The sequence below is a fragment of the Struthio camelus genome, chromosome 1, assembly GCF_040807025.1.
Source record: "Struthio camelus isolate bStrCam1 chromosome 1, bStrCam1.hap1, whole genome shotgun sequence".
Classification (NCBI taxonomy): Eukaryota; Metazoa; Chordata; class Aves; order Struthioniformes; family Struthionidae; genus Struthio; species Struthio camelus.
In genome coordinates this window covers 123347418-123370290 of record NC_090942.1, presented here as the reverse complement: position 1 = coordinate 123370290, position 22873 = coordinate 123347418, and the positions used below count along the sequence as shown (strand labels likewise).

At 35.6% G+C, this 22873-nt stretch overlaps 1 protein-coding gene across 2 annotated transcripts in view; it reads left to right on the top strand.

Moving 5' to 3' along the window:
• The window catches only part of BRWD1 (bromodomain and WD repeat domain containing 1), a 64560-nt gene that overhangs the window by 695 nt on the left and 40992 nt on the right, over nt 1–22873 (top strand). Inside the window, exons 3-19 of one of the 2 annotated variants that reach the window (XM_068914101.1) lie at nt 115–144; nt 337–396; nt 3684–3834; nt 5070–5168; nt 5700–5860; nt 6503–6724; nt 9267–9367; nt 10656–10726; nt 11607–11707; nt 13981–14021; nt 15463–15561; nt 17357–17507; nt 18127–18261; nt 19000–19128; nt 20594–20819; nt 21264–21449; nt 22249–22432. In XM_068914101.1, the coding sequence (XP_068770202.1) occupies nt 115–144; nt 337–396; nt 3684–3834; nt 5070–5168; nt 5700–5860; nt 6503–6724; nt 9267–9367; nt 10656–10726; nt 11607–11707; nt 13981–14021; nt 15463–15561; nt 17357–17507; nt 18127–18261; nt 19000–19128; nt 20594–20819; nt 21264–21449; nt 22249–22432 (2147 nt within the window). Of the gene's footprint in view, nt 1–114; nt 145–336; nt 397–3683; nt 3835–5069; nt 5169–5699; nt 5861–6502; nt 6725–9266; nt 9368–10655; nt 10727–11606; nt 11708–13980; nt 14022–15462; nt 15562–17353; nt 17508–18126; nt 18262–18999; nt 19129–20593; nt 20820–21263; nt 21450–22248; nt 22433–22873 lie in introns of both variants that reach the window. The other variant, XM_068914091.1, reaches the window with a different exon arrangement.

Here is a 22873-nt window from a genome sequence, read left to right as displayed (position 1 = left end):
CCCGCCCGCCTTCTCCCCCCCCCCCCCAACCCTCTTGCAGCAGCCGCTGCTTGAGGAGAAGTGGGAGGCTTGGTTGTCCGTAACTGTGTATTTTGTTTTTCCTTTCCCCTTCAGGTGCTGGTGCAGGAGCTGGAGCAGCACCAGGTCTGTGTGTGCATGGACTCTATGATGATTTCACCTCTCTTGCTGTAGTCGGAAATTTCCTTCTCCTTCTTAAGTCATTCAAGTTTCTTCCACTCTCGTGTCCCAACTGCTGCCCCTCAACACGCGTTGTTTTGGATATATTCTTTACCTCCCTCCCGTTTAATCACTTTTTTTTTTTCTTTCTCGATTTAGTTGCTTCCTAAAAGGTTGGATTGGGAAGGAAATGAGCATTATAGAAGTTATGAAGAATTGGTGAGATAAATATATATATTTTTTAAAACTTTTAATTAGGACGATAATGTTGATGTTAGACCCTTTACTTTTAAAAGCAGGCCAAAAGCTTTAATTTACAGTTCCATTCCAGGTCTAGTAAGACGTAGGAGTTATTTTTTTGGAAGGACCTTTAATTTCTTTACATCAGACTAACAAAAACACAAGTGGTGTCTTAAATTGAGGATATTGTTTACATAGCAGAGGTGGAGCTTGGCCTTATGCGTTCCTACTTGCCACTGCCTACATATAGGGAAGAACCAATCTGAGTCAAGGTTTCATTTCAGAGTTTCATGAGCAAGTTTGTTAAGCGTGTTTTGATTTGGCAGTATTTATTTGCTGGTTGGCTTCCTTCATCAGCCCCCTTCAACAGTTTAGGAAATGAAATCGTTGTTTCAGAACTCAAGGGTTGGCAGTTGTGGTGCTACGTCCTCCCTCTCTCTGGCTACTCGCTGGTTATAGCTTGGTCTCCAAACGATAGAAAGATGTGAGTGGTGAATGGTGTGGCCTTGAGGTCTTGTGCCACTTGAAGCTAGCAGCACTAAATGTATTCCTTCACTTCTGGCCATCTCAGAATGGAAAGCTTTTCTTTGTTTGTTTGTTTGTTTTTCTTGATGTTTTATTTTACTGCTTCTGAAGGACTTCAAAATATATTTGGCAGTTTAGTCTATTGAAGTGATGGCTCCTGGTGGTGTTTTGGGAGTTCGTTGATGTGCTACGTTATTGTTCTTGATCTTGTTTTCTTTAAACAAATACTCATTCTTGTTGTGTGTCTGCTTTTTATTTTTTTTAAAGCTTGAGGCGTTCCAGGTTACCTGACTTCTCTCTTACCTGTCAATTTGCACGTTATTGTAGTCAAGTCCTGTACAAGAGAGATGAGGGGATTTGAAGATCTCAAAATAGTATTTGTGTAGAGGAGGAAGAGAATGAAATTTTATTTAAAACATTTTCCTAAGTGCTGTTTAAAATGATAAACTGAATTCCATTTCTTGTCAGTGTGGTCAGTTGAGCAAATGAGTTTTTTAAATTAATGCTTTGAGTCAGTAAATGGAAAGCCAGGTCTTGCTAAACAGGAAATCTTTCAAGCTCTGACTTGAATTGAGCAAATACGACAGTGATATTAAGTTTGAAAGTTGGTCTTTTGTTTTGTTTTGTTTCCTGGAAAACAGTCGCAATATTGGGAGATGTCATGTGTGGATTCTTCTGACTTCAGTGCGTTTCTTTTTTCTATGTTTATGCATATAATGTCAGATAAAAATCTTCAATATGTTTCACTTTGTCCTCTTTTTCCTACATCATCTAAAAGAAATACTTATACCTGATGGTAATATTTCATAGTATTCAAAATTCATCTTCTGAAGGTTATTTTTTTTTTTCTACTTTTAGGGGGGCTTTGGGAACTTCTTGTTGTCCACCTGATCTCACTTTTTTGTTTAATTTGCCAAGATTGCAGGGAAATACAGTCACGTGATGCAGTTATTTCTCTTTGTTAATTGCAGAATTGGAGCATGAATTTAAAATAATTGCTCCTTCTAAAATCAGAGTAAAACTATTTAAAAAGAATCACTATCACTAGGTTTTGTAAACATGCTGCCATCAAGGTTTGCATTTGGAATATATGCTTCCTGATGATGGCACGCAAACAAAATGATTTATAATGCTTGAGCTTTTGAGCTTTCTGTCCTGAATGCCTTGGCTAGTACTACAGTAGGCCATTTCAAGTAGCAAGCTTTTTATAAATAAAAGATGAAAAAATACAATCTTTAGACTACTATGAAGTGTATTTTCTCATAATCAACTTAAAGATCTACTCAGATGATTTATTTGGATATATTTGACTCTGTGGCAATATTAACTGTTTTACTCCTATAACCGGGAAAAAAAAAAAAAAACAAAGAATCCCTCTGCCCCCATAAGCTTTATGTACATTACTTGGTTTTAGCTTGAATTTTTATGATTAAAACAAGCAGTAGGTTGTGCATTAAATTACAATGTTCTCCATATTCAGTATTCTTAAACTGTTTTGGCTGGAGAAGGATAGAAATAGTCCTTGAGCTTTTAAAGTCCTGAGCAGTCATCAGAAGATTTTACTTGCATAGTTATAGTTTATACCAGTATACGTTTGGGCAACTTGTTAGACAGTTCTTTCTTGACAACACTCCTACATTTCCAATAAGGCCGATCTCATAATCGGAATAGTATCTTTTAGATTCAATTGGTTCACTAAGGGAATAGCATCATAAGTGTGAGCTTATTTTGCCTGTATTCTGAACTCGATGGGCAAAGGGTCATGTATCTGGGTGGATGTGACTTTCTGCCTCTGTGGGGTGTGTTGGCTGTGGAGTAACTTCTTTGCTATATGGTAGTATGACTTCTTGGTCAGACTGGCTTACGTGTGGCCAGATCAGGCAGTTAGAGAAGCATGGATCTGCTTGCAGCTGTTTGATTCTGATCTTCTCCGTAGTTTAAAGTTTTTCTGCTGATGATTTATTTCACTGACACTAAGTATTAGAGTTTACTCATACTTATTTGACTTCTCCCTTATTGTGTAGTTAGATAAGGATTTTTTTTCCATTGAGCTTCCAGAAGGGAAGACACGGAGGAATAAAACACACATCTGACTTTGGTGGCAACGTCTGAGTGGGGAGGGAGGGTGTATTTTTTTAGATTTTTACATGTAGATCTTATGGAATCCTTCCTGAATGGATAGATGACTGGGTTGATCCTATTGGTTTAAGGAAGTAGAGTAGTCTTTTGCTATGCGGTACTGGTTCTTCAAGGAAACTTTCTGCAGAGAGGTTGTGTACTTCTTAAAACCTATTACACTGCAGTTTACTGAACAACTACGGGGCAACTGAAGTACCAGTTGCATGAATTCTTACGCTCGGTTGCAACAAAATTTTCCATGACCTTGAGTCGTGAGAGCTTGATTATTCATTTTATTTTTTTAAATAAAAAAGTAGGGGCAAATTGGTCAAAGACAGTGATTGTAGCGTGCCATTCAGAAATGAATGCCGTATGTGTGAATACTACAAGTTTCCAGTAGTAAAATGCTGATGTGCAATAAGCAATTTTAATACAGCACTTTCACTGTTGGAGAGCATTCACTGAGTTCACTGGATACGTTCAACTTAGAGACCAAAATCAATTCTGTACAGCTCTTAAGTATATTAAACATGTTATTTAAATGTTGATGTGAATAATGATGCTTTTAGGCTCATCTAGTCTGGATGTACCATGTATGTGTTTAAAACTTAAATTTCTTTCAGGTGCTTTCCAACAAACATGTGGCTCCAGATCATTTGTTACAAATTTGCAAGCGTATTGGCCCTATACTGGATAAGGAGATACCACCCAGCATTTCCAGAGTGAATTCCTTACTTGGTGCAGGGAGGCAGTCGTTGTTGCGTACAGCAAAAGGTATGGATTGTTTATTATTTGAAATGGGTATGAAACATTGTAATAAGTAGGTGATAAAGACTTTTGGAATATTGAATGGCAGTGAGCTTTCACTGAAAGTGGCCCCCGCTACTTCTGTACTATCTTTAATCAACCAAGGCACCAGTGAGCTGTATATTAATAGCATAACTCTATATAGATTCTTGTGAAAATGAGGTCTCGAGTCACATAACAAAAATTACTGTTACTGTGAGTGCTCGAGCCTCCAAATGTTGCCAGTTCTTAGTGTTATTGCGGTATAATGAACCTTTAGGACGCAAGTGCTACTTTTCTGATATCTCCTGACGCTCCCAACAGTGTGATATGAGCCCTTTTTTTTTTTTTTTTTTTGAATAGGGTTGCTGTTTTATTTTATTCGATGCGAATGGCAGACAGTAGCACCAGTTTTCTGATTGCATTTTTCGCTAATGCAGGTGGCATCAAAATGAATACATACGAGTTGTGTACTTATGCAGAAAAAAAGCCTTTGTCCATAATCTAAGTTGAATGGCTGCAACTATGTAGGCACATGATTTATTTTTTGATATTTATTGAATAGACTTTAGCTTTAGACTTTGCTTGTCAGTGAACTTTTTTTTTTTAATACATGTTTGTATGAAGTTCTGTTGGGTAGCCAGGTGCCATGATATAGGACTGGTTTAGTGGATGCTACTTTGTTTTCCTTAGGAGTAGGGGAAGGCCCCAGTTATCTGTCCTATCTGTTTGAAAAGATGCACACTGAATGATGCGGTGACTGTGATACCCTGAAAATCAGGCTTGCAGTTCTTTCAGCATGAGGTTGTTGAGATAAATTTCAATGAGGAGAATTTTTTTCTTAATAGGTCACTTATTTGTGAAAGTTTTAAAGGTCTTAAATACTTTGCACTGAGAACGAGTATGAACATTTCAGTCTAAAAAGTTAGTTTTGAGTTACCTGAACTGCAGGGGTATTGCCATTTAGGAGTAGTTTCAAAGATTTTTTAATTACTATATTAAATGGATAAAAAAGGTCTTTATGGCCCGTCCCTCTTTCCCCCCCCCCCCCCCCCCCCCCCCGGGAATTGTTCATGAAAAGTTTGGGAGATTGTGAGGTTCCGATTTTCCATACACAATATTGAAACTTTTTCGGATGCCTTTGTTGCTCCATTTTGGAACAGTAGCTGGCTTGACAGTTTTGAAATGTACTTAGAACTAACTTCAACTAATTGATTTTAAAGATTGCAGGAACACTGTTTGGAAGGGCTCTGCTTTTGCTGCTCTTCATAGAGGAAGACCTCCTGAACTTCCTGTAAACTACGGCATGCCGCCGAATCTCGGTGAGCATATAATGCTTATCCTGACACTGAGCTTGTTTTAGGCCACTGATAAACCTCAGAAGTTGGTCTGGAGGCTTATCTGGAGAACTTCAGATGAATTTGGTGCGGGGCTGTGCACGGGTATGAACGTCTGCTCACTGCACTAGTGACATTAGCCTCTAGTTTACATCTTTTTCTTTTACAAAGCCTGTGTATTAATAAGTAAATAAACCTACAGGAAATCAGTGGCCTTTGGATAGAGGGGCTCTTATATGATTTAATGTATAGAGGCTATTGGGAAAATAAAGACAGCATTTACCACATCGTGTTTAGAGAAGGAAGTTTTGGTTGGAGCAAGTTTAAAATACTGTCCTGCTTTTATATGTACAAAACTTGAAGTTTAAAAAAGCCTTATTTCCTTTATGAAATGTGAAAATCACTTTTAGTCAATCTGTTAAGTAATGTATTATGGGAAGTTAGATGAAATAATGATTTATAGTAAACTTGTTTTAAACAACAGTATAATCATTCTTTGATCTCTTTGTGTTCTAGTGGAAGTATATCGAGCAAAACAACTAACTGGATATGCAAAGTTTAGTGCTTCATTTCCAGGAAGTATGTATCAACATATAAAGATGCACAGACGGATTCTTGGCCATCTTTCTGCTGTATATTGTGTTGCATTCGATAGGACTGGACATAGAATATTTACTGTGAGTTGATAAATTCAAGTATGAAAATAATTCTAGCTGGATACAGGGAAAAGAACCATCGCAATACATGTTCTGCTAAAAACTTTCATGGGTGGATACCAATAAGCTGTTAAAATGTAGCTGATTAGATCCATGGCAGTGCTTAAGTAAAACAATTTGATGTATTTAAAGGTGAGAAGCACGGAAGATGTTGCATTTGATGATAATGTCTGGTTGGCTGTTGATGTTGATGTAGAAACTTTCTTCAGTGATGTGATTCTATGTTCGGCATGTCACGTATTCTTCATGAGTGGTAGAGGAGAGGTTATTCTTACGGCTCAGTGCTCTTCGTTGTCAGGACTGTAAGGATTCCCCACTCCTCCCACCCCCTGTTTCATCCAGGTTTTCTGCGTTATATGATGTAGGTCTGTGAGGATTGTGGTGTAATCCTGAACCATGATTGAATATATATATATATTTTTTTTTATAATTGGTCATATGACTTACTTTCTGCCAGCTTAAATAAGATGCATAGCTTTAAATAGATGTGTCATTTGCTAAGCTTTGAAAAAACAGAGCTGGGTTCTTTAAAGGAAACCTGGAACTTGGTATCCTGAATGTTTTGTGAACTCTTTGCTGAGTTTAACACACGTTTCTCTTCAGGGCTCAGATGACTGCTTGGTAAAAATCTGGTCAACTCATAACGGCCGGTTATTTGCCACATTACGAGGACATTCAGCTGAGATTTCCGATATGGCTGTCAATTATGAAAACACTATGATTGCAGCTGGAAGCTGTGATAAAATGATCAGAGTGTGGTGTCTCAGAACTTGTGCACCAGTTGCTGTCCTCCATGGACACACAGGGTCCATTACCTCATTGCAGGTATGTTTTGAATTAGTATTTGCGTTTTGTGGTCATGAGGTATTTTGTGTACTATTAGAGGTTGTATTAAGCAGACAACACTTACTTTCCTCGTGTAACAAATGAGATATTAAAAGTAAAAAAAGGAAGTAAAATTTTAGTCTTTAGAATTGGTAATATGTGACTAACGTTACTTCTGTCAGAATAAGTACTTTTAAGTTCCCTAAATAAAAATCAGTACTTGAAGAAAATACAAAAATGATAAATATGTGTGGAAAGAGCAATCTATAGTGAAGCAAATATAGTACTCTGTTTCAATAGTAGAGAAGGTAAAACTTTCAACTCTGACTTGATCTGTACTTTTGGTGTTCTGAGCTTTTGTTTGTTTTTTTTTTTCCTCCTGTCTTGCTGTTTGTTTCTCGCTTCTAACTGAATAGCACTAGCACAGCAATGTACCGTGATGTCAGCCAGACTACTAGGGGATGAGTGTTTAAGAAAACTCTTGTGTGCAACTTAAGGCCAAGAGAATTTTGTAACATTTAAGGGGCATACGTATAATCTGTTTTTAAGAGCTTCAGTATACTGAAGCACAAAGAACGTAGATGTATTGTAAGAAGAAGCCAATCCATGAAACTCAAAAATCATTAAATTTCACTGACAGTGTGGTGTGGGAGGTTTGAAGGTGTTTGATGAAAAACTGTAGAAAAAATGAAATAGTCTGGGTGAAAAAAAGATGCTGTTGCCCCTAATTTGGAAAGTTAAGAGCCAGCTTTCAACAGTAGACTTAGAGTGATGGATGCCCTCAGGTTAGCTGGCAATCCTATTGGTAGAGAAATAACTAATTTTCTTGGTTGCTTATTCAAGTTGAAAAGCGGTTGCATGAAAGCTCTAGATGAGTAGCACCTTCTTTTTGTTATAACGTTTTGAAAATGAAAGTTGGTTCTTTGTTTTCTGTTTGTGGAGAAAAATACTTTGTGGTTGGGGTAACTAGGTTGAGAAGTCACTTTCCAAGTGTACATCTTACTTCTTGATGTACAAATACAAGGAACTGATACTGTTTCCTGTGAAGGCTGGCATGTGAATAGCAAGTAATTGTTATTGCTTATGTCACTGATTTTTCACATGACTAAAATTATTTTTAGGTCACTATCTGCATATAGATATAAAAGATCAAACTATATAAGTATGGGTGCTTAAAGTGAAGAACAATAGGGGAAACCTACTTACAGAAAAAATTCCTTGCCTTCCCCAAACTCCTGAATAGTTGACTGAAGATAATAAAAGGAATTTTTTCACTTAAATAACAGATGATAGTACTAAGTTCCAGAAATGTTAACCTTTATAATTTCAGAGGAACTACATTATGTTGACATGCTTCTCAGTGTTAGTTAGTCAAGATATTTTTCTTAAGAGATAGTGTGCTTGGTGGTTGCTTAGAAACAGCTTTTTGTAATTTTGAGCTGTTGGAACTAGAGAGAATTTCTGAGGAATATTTGTGCCCTCCTGTCGTCTATTATTGGAGATACTATCTGGTGGCCTAAGTGGGTTGGTGTTCTGATCCAGTATGTCAGTTCTTACAACTTATTGCTGTATGGGTATGTATTTTAATCTCAAAAACATAAGTTATTTTAAAAATGCATAGGTGTGTTTGGCATACTGTGTTATGTATTTAAATTAGAAAGTATTGTGATGTTATGTCATTGCGTCCTTTGAGCTTAGTCCTTTGTAATTCCTTGTTTAACAAATCAACTACCAACTCATTATCCAGACTTGCTGTGTTTGTCACTGAGACAAACAGGCTTATATTTGGAGAGGTGAAGAGTGGCTTCCTGCCAGGTTGTGTGGTTCAATTTCTTTTACACAGTTCTTTTCTGAAAAGCTGCTTCCAGGAGTATTCTTCATATTTGCAGTTTCTGCGGTATCTGTTATTTTTTTTTTCTTTCTGGTAAAGCACTTATTCATGTGCTTTTTTTTTTGTTGTTGTTATTTAAAGATAGTGTGGTGGATTTGTTTTTATATTGTCCTTAGTAGCATTTATAATGGAAATATCTAAGATTTAGGACTGACTGAGGTGGTAGTAGCAGTAATTGGAGAACGGTTTGATCACCTTGTGTCCTCTCTAGTTGTCTGAAGACGTAGCTCTGTGCTTAGCAAGAAATCAACCTCTTAAATGTGTGTGAGGAATTCCTGTAAATTAATATTTGATGCTGGGTTATACTTTTTCAGACTACCTCATAACTGATGCTGTGTTTAGTTAAAGAATTTAAAAAGTGAGGCTGTCTAGTGAAACTTCCTTCCTCTTTTTCAGTGCTCAGTTATACTTGTTACTTCATTCTTTGACAATTTCAGTGAATGATGCTTTTGAAGTTAAGACTTCAAAAAACAAAGCAGTGAAAGAATTTGATATTTCTCAGCAACTGCTTTTAGCTGTTTTAATTAAAAAGTCCAAAATAATTCAAGATTTTACGTTAACATTTTTATGAATTCATACACAGATTTTAAATATCTCTTTTTGTACATTTGATTTTACTTACCTTTTTCCCCTTCCCCCCCCAATATTTAGTTTAGTCCAATGGCTAAAGGATCCATGCGATACATGGTTTCTACTGGCGCAGATGGAACTGTGTGCTTTTGGCAATGGGATACAGATTCCATGAAATTCAAGTATGTAACTGGGTTGTCGATTAACTCTTTCTATGCCATCCTCTTCTTGATTGCAATAAGCTGAATGTTTGGGGGAATGCATACTGAATTAATTAAAAGAATGTTTTGCATGATAAAATCTTTATGGAAATAATCTTATTATGGAATTATTTTTAAGCAGCATCGTTAATTATAGTCTTCTCAAAATAATGCCTACTTGATATAAAATAACTCATTTTATACCAGAACAGCTGTTTTGAAACATTCAGTACTTGAGAGGGCAGAAGATTAATTTGTTTTTAATTTATGCATGATTTTAAAAGTAGTAGAATTGCAACAAAAAGCATAAAACAGTTTCATCTGAAGAAACTTTAGGGATATATGTTACAGGAGGAGAGTATTTAAATTGTATTCTTAATTATTCTCCTTATGAAATGAATCTAGAGCACTGTGTGAGATGTAAAGGTTGTTTAAATAAGTTTGTGAAGACTTAGTCTTCGATAGATCTCAGAGCAAAATTCTCATGATTAGAATTTCTGTACCTTCTGTCATACAAACATAGATGAGAAATCATTCTTTTACTGAACTGCTAAACATTTCCTTTGATTAAACAGAAAACACTTGAATTGAAAAGCAGGAGAATAATGAATAGAAACCTACAGTGCTTCTAAGTGGCACAGTGTGTGCTGGATTTTCTCCCTAATGTAGTTCTTATTCTTAAGTAGGTACTTTATATGAGATTCTAGTACATACTCTTCTAGTTGATGTGACATCATTTGCAGAACAGGAAACCAGTCCTTTAAGTCACCATTTGCGCAGCATTCTAAACCTTTTTTGCTTTTCTACACGGAAAAATTTTACAAATTTCCAAAGCATTTTGTAATATGGTATCCAGTAGACCTTGTTTTCTGTACCATTGGAGGTTTACAGTGCGAGGGCACTAGGTCTGTACTTGTGGGTCTGTTATGGAGGCAGTAAATCATACCGAAGGATGAGAGAGAATACACATTCTGTGATATGTCATGTTATTCTTGCTAAGTAATAGCATTTTGCAGAAAAAGTCATAAGTTGCAGGGTATGTGAGCTTTAAATATCACTTGTGTGTGTGTGTGTGTGTACACGCTCATTTTGAAAAGAGGTAAACCTTACATTGTCATCTCCCATACAAGATGTACAGGTGCTACTGTATGTATTTCAGAAGTAGCTGTTATGTAAATACGTTTGAAGAAATACACTGTTATGTTTTAAAAGGATGCTAAAAGTTAAATTGTGTGTGGCACATCCTGTTCAAGCAACATTTCTTTTTAAGCAATCGACCAGTGAAATTCACAGAGAAACCTAGACCAGGAGTTCAGATGCTTTGTTCTTCATTCAGTGTAGGTAAGTCATATACAGATTGATCTTGGCATTGTGATTTCTCCTCCTTCCCCATGAAGAGTCTATATAACAGCCTGGTTATGGCAGCTTAAAAATATGCACAAAACAGCCAATGGGTGGTATGTAGTTACGTGAGTTGTTATCTTAATTTTGTCATAGACTAATGTGACTTGCCTTAGCTTACAATGAAAGATGGCTGAAGTGATACTGTTTTCCATTTGCCATTGGCTCTTTTCAGAAGTAAAAAAAATCTCCTGATGCTTGTTTACTTTTTAGCCTCCTTTACTGGATTTTACGTTTGTTTAACCCCTTAGTATAATATTGTGATTTCCCTTAGTATAACATCTAGGGTTTCCCAAAATTTGTTGTCCAAGGTACCACAGTCAACAAGAGTGACAGTGGTTACCAACAGCAGTTCCTGATTATATGCCAGCCTGTATACAGGAATAGTCATGAAGACCCCTTCTTACTGAAGAATCTATACGTGAATTTATGACTATGCTTTTTTTTTCGTGATTTGCATGTTACAAATAATATGTATGCTGCAGTAAAAAGATTATGGAGAATTTGGCTAGTCGTCATTATCTAGATGATGCAAGTCTCCTGCGTGCAATTAATAACGTTAAGTGTTTCAGCATTCCCCTAATTGTGTATTTTTACATCTTTGTAACATTGAAGGTGCCTCTTCATTCTTAGTATGTCTGAGAAAGCCTTTGGGAAGGAGGGGAGGGGACTTCGTTGCACACGAGTATAGCAGTGGAAGATCATAAGAAATTTCACGTTCTTCAGACTTTTTTTTGTCTAGCTGTCTGAGAAATGTTGGTTATCTGTTCTAATTTCTTATGTACTAGCTCTGTTATTGCTTGATTTTTTTTTTTTTAAGGTGGTATGTTTTTAGCAACTGGCAGTACTGATCATGTCATCAGGATGTATTTTTTTGGCTCTGAAACACCTGAGAAAATAGCTGAGTTGGAAAGTCATGCTGTAAGTAAGACTGTTAAATTCAATAGTTAGTCGCTGAAAGTAGTGTTAAAGTTGCAAGTTATATCATTAGTGGATTTGTAGTAATGCTCTTTTATTGAATATTTTTAAAACTTGTACAGAATTTCAGCCAGTAGTCTCAAAATGTGACTTGGCCCTTCTAGTGGATAGAAGGTATTGAGGGCATTTAGAATTGCACCTTTTTAACTTGATGTCATATACCTCTAAATTTAAGCATGTGGCTTGCACAGTTGTTCATTTATGGCACAAGTGCGTATAGCTACTTTTTATATAATGAACGCCGGAAGTATATATTCTGATAAGATGGATTTTATTACTCCAGTACTTGCATTATGACACCTTTTGTGTAAAATCTTTAAATGGGAATGGAATTTCCAGAATTGTACTTCTGTACATCTTGACCTTTATTGAAAGTAGTCAAATGGTAGACAGCACAAGCCACTTCATACTTTCCAAGTAGTAAGTTAGCTTGCTGGTTCAATGTCGTTCCCCCATATGTATTATGTAACGTGTGGTATCTCTCTTTACTTACTCTCTTGATATAACTGACACCTATTAGGGAAAGAACTTTTTAGATAAACTGCTGTCATCTTTGGGTTTTGTACCTTAGTCTAGCAGATTCTGTCCTTTTAAAAAGCTAAAGGAAACTTGGCTTATATTCATGTGCTGAAGTTTGTCCCATTTTTGTCAGCACTTGATGCACAGAGAGTCTTTAAGGAGTAATTTTAACACATCTTTTATGCATTCAGAACAGTACAGTGAATCTGCCTGTAAATAGGACCTGGGTCTTTGTATGATGCATAATTTCATGGTCCCCCCCCCCCAACCTGTCAATTTAACTTTATCTCGTACAACTTTTCGTGTCAGTGTATTTGATAATGTGTTGTAATCTTACTCTGAATTGTCAGTCGTATCATTTAGTGAACCAGTTCTCTGCCCTCTGTGTTTAGTAACCTCAGCGAACTTAAGGCAGGAAGCATACTCTTGCTTAATTTGTTATGCTACGCAAGATTTCCTTGAGCCGTACAGCAGAGTGTAAAGATGATATAGGTGTGACTTAGGGTCATACAACTAGGATACAGAAAACTGATACCTGAACACAAGATATGAAGTTTGTGTTGTGTAATGACAAATGTTAAGTCTTAAGTCATCTGTTCATCCCTCACCTCGGAAATAACTCTTTTGATGCAGTGACTCTAGCTGTATGGCTTCTGTGGAATAGACAGCCAGTCAGATAAACTTACAATTTCTAAATTCATAATTTTAAATGTAGCTATGTTGGACCTCTTCCAAAATTAGAGAGAAGTGTGTCCTGAAATGTGATGTTTGTGCTTTCACTTGAAACATCAAAGCACGTTTTTGTAGAGGTCTTAGGTTACTGGATAGCACACCTTAAATCTATTAGTATTGCTCTGGTCATTGGCTCCTGGGGTTTGGGGAGGTGATTCCACATATGATATGTAAAGGCAGCTTTTCCACCAGGTGTATGTTTTTAGCACAAGACTATTTAAAGTTCCTCAGAATTTTGAACTGTTAGGTTGTCTTTGTGTTATGGTACACAGGGGCTGTCAGAACCCCCCCCCCCCCCCCCCCAAAATCCTTTTTAGTTTTACTACAGAGAATTTAGATTTAAGTGACTCCTTAAAGTGCTTTCAGGGGCAGCTCTTCAAATGCTCATCTTGTTTTTTAATTTTGTTTGCCTTAATACGTTTTCTCTAATACTTTATCTCACTTTAACCGATCATATTATAGAATATGTATTGATTAAGCCATATCACTATCTGTAGAGAAGACTTTCGGCTCCATTAGCTAATCTGAGCTGGGTGTGCCATCTACTTTTTGTGATGTTTTTACTGTGATAAAAATGAATAACTAATTGTATGTTTAGGACTGTATAAGTAAGAGTAGGAGAAATAGATTCTTCTAGGTTATAATTGGCTTAAAATATTGGATGTACACATTTAAATTCGATTCAAAAAGTAGTTAATTGCCAAGTTCATAGTGAGCAGTTATTTCACCTGTCAGTACTTCGTGTTTAAGTGGGACATTGTTAAAAACTTGCATTTTAAATCTGACATTACAGGTTAGTGAATTCTGATAAGCCTTTGGACTTGGTTCACCATGCAGTTAAAACTGCTAGAAGTTTAAAAAAAAAACAAACAAAAAAACCCCTTTTTTCATTATCTTAGATTTGTCAGAAACATACTTTCTGTTTAAAAATCTAATTTCTAACATATCTTACTTTTTTCTTACAGGACAAAGTTGACAGCATTCAATTTTCTAATAGTGGTGACAGGTATGTTGAAAGATGCTCAGATGTAAACAAACAATAAATTTTTTGGAGTTATGTATTTATACGTAGTTTTACTAACGTAGAGCTTGGCCTAATCGAGGAAAATATACAGCTGAAATGTATTAATCTTTGTTAGATAATCTCTTTGAACTAAGTAGCTTTTTAATATATGGAGGAATATTATCAATTTTTATTAATAAATGACCTGTCTTATTAATGGCTTAATGAACCTCAACTTTCCCTCTCCTTCCGTCTCAGTTTCATCAAGTATTAGATCAAAAAGTGAAACAGGAAAATCCAGCACAAATGGTCTGAAATAAGTTCTAATCTTTATTCATATTTTTTTCAACATTTTTTTAAGCAAATGGATTTAACAACATTGTGCAGCTGATTTGGAAAAAAATAAGTGTTTTCTATGTTAATTCATTTGAAAAACTTAACCCGTACTTTAAATGCAGTGATAAGCTACAGCTTTTTGGAGGGAGGGGGCTTTTCTTTCTGAAGGCAGCTAATTGTGGCTGAGAACACTAACCTACTTTGTTTGGAAGTTATAATTGTCTTCCTTTTGGATATATTTTTCTACAATTATACTTATATTTGGTACTGTCAATCTGTTCTGATCCATCACACTTGCACAGGTTATCTTTTAAAGGCTGTTTGAAAAATGAACAAAACACATCTGCACTCTTGCTTAGTAACACGTTCTATGAAAGATATTTGGGGTTTTAAATTGTTATTTAAAAAAATCATAACAACATCAAAGCACAGTCATGACATACCCAGCATACGATTTTTTCTGTGGAAGGTACGTCAGTCAGCTCTCTCTCTCAGAATTATGATTCATGGACAAGGGAGACTTATCCTGGGATGTCTGATAGTATTTCAGTTCCTTTCTTCAGGAGTTTCTATTCTGTTGTTCTGATAATTCAGCAGTTTATGAAATGGAACCTGAGCCACTGTGGTTTACAGCTCGTTATCTTAACGGAAACCACTACTGGTGGTCTTTTCTGTGCGCTGCTGTGGGTGGGAACCTCTCAAGCTTTACTAATCTGAGCTGTCCTTGATGCTACACATGAATGATCAGTATCTGATAGTCTGCAATCTCAGAATGGGTTACTTAAAAACCTTAGTTAAAATACTGTAATTGAAAAAGAAATAATGATAAAGTTTTTGTGAGATGATTTTAACTTTGGAACTTGCTTCTCTGATCTGCTTGTTGACAACTCTGTTCAGTTCAGAAGAATTCCTGCTAGGCTTCTGCAAAGAAGGTTAAGCACAGGAAACTGGAAAGAACTCTCTCCAATACAGATCGAAGACTTCATGTTTATCGGTCTCTCATTGTACCATTTTAAATTTTGTGTTTATGCACGTATGACTCTGAAAATACTTGAAAATCGAAATTCTTTTGAAGAGCCGTTAACTTTTTTTTTTTAATTTCTTCAAGGTTCATAAGTGGCAGCAGAGATGGAACAGCTCGAATCTGGCGTTTTGAACAAGCAGAATGGAGGAGTATTTTGTTGGATATGGCGGATCGATTACCAAGGTAGATGAAATGTTGTCTTTTTATCTGTTGCGTAAAGTCAGAAAGCTGGAAAAAGTCATCAAGCCCACCTTCTTGGAATCAAATTGGAATCAGTTTTAGCAATATTATGATTAAGTGATGTGGTCTTTACTTTAGGGGGGAATGAATGATGTTCCGGTGATAATAGTTTCTTAAACTTTTGCCTGTGCTTGAATAAATATATAAATTAATATTTATTGAGCTTTCAGATGTACGTTTTGCCAAATTAACTACATTATCTGTCTTTGTCAAGGAAAAAGCTAACAGAAAATGCAATAGCTCTTCTCTGGACTTCTGTAAGGCACCTGATGTGGTGTCAGAGGAGAAACTTTTTAGTTTAGCAAAAGTAAGATAGATGATGAACTCTTTTCAGGAGAGATGATGACAGGTAATGAGTGGATTTCACCAAAGATTGATCTTGCAAACTATTTTCATTGATTCTTTTGCACTTTTAAAAAGTGTACGAATGAAGTACACTGGTGGCATGCAATATGAACAGTCACTACAGATGAAGATCAGGATGTTATATATCACACTGGATAAATATGAACGCTGGATGAAATTCAGTAGTACAGAATACTCGCTTGTATTTGTGGAGAATAAGCAGAAACTTTGTTATGAATTTGGAGTTGATTAGATGCATTAAAAACTCATACTTAGTTGTATAGTTGATCAGAGGATGATTGCGAGCTATCAGCGTGATGCAGCCATAAAAAAAAAAGATACATTTTTAATAGAAATAAGAAAGCATTAATACTTGGAACTTTACTGTGACATCTCTCTGGGATAATATGTAAAATTATAGTAGTGTGTCCTTAAGAAGGACTCATTGTAAAAGAGAGTACTAGTTGATACGGGAAATGATGTTATGTGAAGGAGTATTGCAAAGCCTAATTCCTTCAGTAGACTGAAATGCTGAGAGGGAATGATATGGTATCCTGCAAATGTATTTTTTGGAGAGAAACAAGAGGAAGTACATTAATTTGTAGTTAGTACAAAATAATGTCATAGTATTAATACATTTATTTTAAGAATCAGAAATAATGCCTATGTAGAGTAGAGATTAGCTTCTGAAACAATTATTTGGAAAGCTATTGGCTTTAAAAAGTCCAAATTTGAAAAGGAGTTATGTAGTGATGCTAATTGTAGGAGAGGACAACAAGACTTTGTGAAAAAGGAAATCCTTTTTGTGCTGTGTTTCAAATGGGCAGGAGGTTATGATGTCCTATGAAATAAATACACTAGAAAACTTCAGTTCTGGGTTTCTCACTTAAGTTGATGTTCTTGCCCTAAGTTTCTTGAGCTTCTTGGGATCAGACTTATGGGAGTTTTAATCTTCTTAAAGCATTGGCTAGTGATATTCTTTGAGCTGATTCCTGAGAAAATATAAATTATGTGTGCTTTTACAGAGCTGACCATTTTAGAAAAATAAAGTAAGTTGGGTATCCTGCTGTAGAAGTGCTTGCATGAGCATTAATTCTGTGATAGCATTATTATTCCCTTGATAATATTCTTTATTGAATTTTGTTTTTTTTCTGAACTATTCCCCTTTCAAAAATCAAAACTATAAATTATTCAAACCTAAGAAGTATAGATTTGCACTATAGTTATTCCAAATAAAGAAATTTATGGACAGAAGTTCCAATATAAATTTAATTCCTAATATCCCTTCCCTTGTCTGATTCTTAAGTCTGGAAAACAGATTATTTCTCTGTATTTTGAGATTAAAATAGGCCAATTCAAAATATCTCATACCTGTACAACTCTTTTAAAGTAGTGATTCGTCTTCGGAAGAAGACAAGTTTATGAAGCCTAAAGTAACTATGATAGCTTGGAACCAGAATGATAACTATGTTGTTACGGCTGTGAATAATCATCTGCTCAAAGTCTGGAATTCCTATACGGGGCAATTGCTTCATGATTTGGTGGTATGTAGTTTTTACATGCTTTTTAAAGTAGATAGCCTTCCTCTAATTGCAGTGACATGTGCATGCTGAGTTGATCATTAGATTTGATTTGTCTTGAAAGTTCTATGTGAATGGTAAAGCAACTGTAGAATTTTTTTTTTTTTTTAAACCAAAACTAACTGCTTCCTCCTGTTTGTTAACAGACCTCCCCTTGGTGTTCTGTTGAATTTACCTCTCCTGTGAAATAAGCAAAAGTTTCAGATTGCCATACAATAACATACTTTCCAATTTAGTAGTTTGGAGTTTTTTTCTAAATGACAACAAATTTCTGAAGTCGTTTATCTCCTTGTTTGAATCTAGGAAGCGATTAATTTTAGAATAATATGGTCCCTCTGGCTGCCTGGATTTTTACCCTGATTGTTCTGTTACTGTAAAGGTAGCAATCTAGATAAAATGATGTGGAAAGCTGTGGAATTTCTGAAAGTCCTTAGATTTTTGGAGGCAGCTTATAGGGGTCTTATTTTCCAAAAGTCTTGAGAGCAAGGAGAGGATGGTACAGTGCTTTAGGACTCTAGAGTAAACATCCTGTTAATTTGAATTTCTCCTCTGTTTGTATGTGACTTGCACCTTTGAATTTTAGGGGCATGCAGATGAAGTATTTGTCTTGGAGACCCATCCGTTTGATTCCAGGATTATGTTGTCTGCGGGTCATGATGGCAACATCTTTATATGGGACATTACAAAAGGCACAAAAACAAAGCATTATTTTAACATGGTAAGACTTTTTTTTTTTTTTTGGTAACTCTCCACTTTTTCTCAAGACGCAGCAGTGTGTTCAGGTACTAGTTTAAATAATTATGATACTATTGTGTCACCAAGTGCATGTAGTTCCTCCACCCCTTGTTTCCACCCAGAAAATTTCACCAACACCATATTGTTACAGTAAACGTTAGTGTTGTGGGGCTCTTCTGGTGGAGAGCTCCTAGATGACATTCACTCCATTTTGGTAGCTTATCATTTGCACTTTTAAATTGGTTTTCTTTGAGATGTTAGTGTGATCAATGTTCATGTTAATTTTGTTTTTTATCTTTTTTCCCCTAATTACAGTCAGTAGGGAAGTGATTTTTGTTTGGTTTTAAGATTCCCTATGCTCTTTCTTTAAGGTGGCTAACAAAATCAGTATATGGTAGTTAGTATACTGCTTAAAAGTAAATTATGACGTCTAAAAAAAAAAGCCTATTTTTTAAGTAGGTTTCCATAACCTTCATAATCTTTTAAAACTGTGTGATCTAGGCCTTAAAATCTTTTAAAACTGTGTGATCTAGGCCTTAACTAACAGTTTAAGGGAAGTGAAATGAACAGAAGTAATAGGGAATTATTTGTGCTCTAACTGGGGTATTTTAGGAGGTGCAGGACCACTTTTAATAGCGTAATTAATTTTTGATGCTGCTGCATTCTTATTTGCTCAAAAAAGTCTGATAAAGTCGTTGTGAGTTTCTTTCCTTCAATCTAGATTGAAGGCCAAGGACACGGTGCTGTTTTTGACTGTAAATTTTCACCAGATGGGCAGCATTTTGCATGTACAGATTCTCATGGGCATCTCTTGATATTTGGTTTTGGCTGTAGCCGGCCTTATGAAAAGGTAAGTTCAACTTTCTATTAGAACTGTTAAAGTTTCTAAATGAGGTTGTTAGATTGATTAATTTTGTTCCTCCAGTATGTCATGTAAAAGAGTTTTGTATGGAGGAGGGGATCTAAACAAAATTGGCTTCTTGATATTTGTGAGTTCTCTTACACTCACGGTTCTGGCATGGCAGAAAGAAGTGTGTTATAAAATTCCCCTGGGAGTGGCTCACAAGAGCTTTTCTGTATCACATTTTCATCTTCCAACAGCTAACTTGCATGCTGATTGTTTAAGCTTGTGATAAATGTAATAACTAGTTTGAGGTTTCCCGCACTATTAGCTTAGCCTAAGCTGATTTGTTTTATATTTTAATAACATTTTAATGTCATCTGTACTAACTCTTGCAAACATTAAAACTTTAAGAAGCTAAATAGCTTTCAAAAATCTTTTCAGTGTGTCAAAATTACTTTTATTCCTAATTTCTCAAAACAGTTTAATGTTTTAAGATTGAAATATATCATGAAGCTCATGCACAGCTACCTAATTAGCAAAACCCAGACAGTTTCTATGTTAATAATTTGCTGTGTTTTATTTTCATTATCAGAACTTGCAGGCCTTTGCCTTTTCCAACCCAAATTCACTGTGACAGTCTTATTAAAATAAGCAGAAGTAAATATTCAGCCAAAGCTACAAATTTTGAAATGTTAGAAAAAAGTGCTTGGGAGTAGTTCTTGACTTTATATTTTTTAATGTACAAGCCTGTGATTCCTTTCTGTTTGGATAAATATATGTATTTGTATTTTCTTGGAATAGCTCTCAAGGTTGCACTTCTTCACTTCTCCCTCAGGTTTTTTTAAAGTTGCAACTGGTAACTCCACGTTTATTATTTTAAAGAGCTTTTTTTTCTTTTTCCGTACTAGATTTTCAGCTGAAATTGAAACTCATTCTCTTCATTTTACTCACCGTTGCCAGGAACAAAGATTCTGACTATGATCTAATATTGCAGAACGCTGTTTTTCTTCGGTTGCGTTGAACAGATTGTTTCAGTTGCAGGAAAATATATTTATGGTGAACAGTACATAATTAAGAAATGGACTTTGAGAACTTATGTTGACCTTTAGACACAGGTTTCCTTGCATGGAAACCAAACTAGCTTTGCTTAATTGCATGGACAGAAATAAGAGTAGGATGTAAAATATTTTAGTGAACTTTAACTATAGAACAATGCTTCTGCTTTAAGTTACCTCAGTTTATTTTTTTCTGAAAACATTTACTGCCTGGTAAAAGGTCTCTCAAAGGTGAGTATTGCAACACACCTACAGGTTTAGAGTAGTTATGCACATATCTTTTTTTGTGAGAGCTTAACTTTTCTTTTACCTTCTAAGGTGATTTCAGATACACTAATTGGTGTAACCTTTTCTTTCATGTTCTTTAGCTTATGGTTTTTTCAATTTGACAACATGCAAGCTTCATTTCTTTCTAGATTCCTGATCAGATGTTCTTCCACACTGACTATCGACCACTTATTCGAGACTCTAACAATTATGTCCTAGATGAGCAGACTCAACAGGCTCCTCATCTCATGCCCCCTCCCTTCTTAGTAGATGTGGATGGAAACCCTCATCCAACAAAATATCAAAGATTGGTGCCAGGAAGAGAGAATTGTGCAGATGAACATTTGATTCCTCAACTTGGATATGTAGCAACAAGTAAGAACAGTATCACTAAAGACCTACATCTAGAAGTTAGAATTACTGTGGTAGTTCTGAATGGGAAGAGAGTAGATGTGATATAGCTGATCTAAAACTATCATTGTTTTCCTGTACGCTTACAACTGTAATGCGTGTCTTTCTCCATTAAAGATGCTGAAAGGTCATACAGTAAATACTACTTAAACAAGCAAAAAAATTTGGTGATTCAAATGGGATATCTTGATTTTCTTTTTCCTGCTGGAGCTGATATGCGTAAACTATGATTTTTAGACTGTGTCTCGTTAGTAAAAAGTAACTTCAGTCGTTTGCAAAATTGTTCTCATTCTATTCAGTTTTCGAACACATCTCAATGTGATGAGATTGAGATTAAATCATTTCCTATAGTCAGTGAGTTAACTTGAACTCATTCATTTCATTTATGATTTGTATTACACTTGCAAGGTGATGGAGAAGTGGTTGAACAAGTTATAGGCCAACAGACAATTGATCAGGATGAACAAGGCTTGGAGCCTAGCATTCTTGATGGCATGATAAGACAATTACAACAACAACAAGACCAAAGAACCGGAGCAGATCAAGACCCTGCTTCAGGTGGTCCACAAAATGGAGAAGGAACACCTAGAAGAGGTTAGTACTTCCTAATAAATACTTCAGTGTTTACTTTATCTCTATTTTTGTTACCTGATATAAATTATTTTAACTTGAATGCTGTTTTGGACACTAAGAAGCCCTTAAAATGGGAATGTCTACTTAAGATTTTTTTCTTGGTTAAAACACTGCTACTCCTGTGATTAAATTGCAAAACAAACTCCTTCACTCTTTCTCTTAAAAACCATTAGTTGTATTTATTTTAGACTGCTACATGTTTAAGAGTAAGTGCTCATTACTCAAAAATCAATTTGTTTCTTATAAATGCTGTTTCTCCACAGTTAACAAAAATAAATGTTTACCATTCTTCAAACCGGGGTTCCATCTTCCTTACAGATTTAAATTGGACACTCTTCCAATCTATGTCTTTGAAATTTTGATTACATAAGCAAAAATCCAGAGAAAGTGCTTTTATAACCTGATTAGCTTCAGAACTGCCTGAAAAAATTCAGAGAAGCACCACTGACATTTTACTTGCTTTAATTATATTAAGGTAGTAGTAGAAATAACCGTTTTAAGGACATACCTGTAATCTCAGTCTGTTTTCTACGAGACAGATTTTTTCCTCAGTACAATTACTGGACACATGTTTATGAACATGCAGATAAAAACACGGAAGATTGTTTGCTCTTTCAAGGGGTAAAAAAGTAACAAAGTTCCTGTTCTGTGTAGTCTGTTTAAAAAAAAAATATATATATATATATAAAAAATATATATATTTTTATGCACACACACACACACACACACACACACAAAAGTATTTATTTATTTATTTTAGCTTTTAGAAGACCAAGTTTAGACATCCAGTCTCCTCCAAATATTGGTCTGCGGCGTAGCGGGCAAGTTGAAGGTGTGCGTCAGATGCATCAGAATGCTCCACGAAGTCAGATGGCTACTGAGCGAGACCTTCAGGCTTGGAGACGAAGAGTTGTAGTACCAGAAATACCACCAAACTTGCTCAGGTATGTAAACAACTTATTAAATTGCAGGTAACGCTGTTTTTAAACCCAGTCTTCTTACACCTAAACTAAAATAGATACATGGTACAAATTGAAAAATAATTCAGTGTTATCTACAGCTGTTCTTGAATGGATTTTTCAATTAAGTTTTAACAAACATGAATGGAATGTTAGTTTAACAGAGAACTATTCTCACATGTTTCAATATTTTAGTCATCTTAAGAGAGCTAAATTTCCTAGATTCTCACTTATTCCAGAATAAAGGGTTAAATTAATTTACCTGAGTTGAGAAAGACTGTGCTTTTGTGAGACTGTTTATTGTGGACTACTTGTGATTTGTTACTACCAGAAGCAACATTGAGTGCTTGATAGGCTGAAGCCAAGAACTGTACTGAGAATCGGAGAACAGAGGTTCTTCAGTGCAGAAGCAGTCAACTGCTTTCA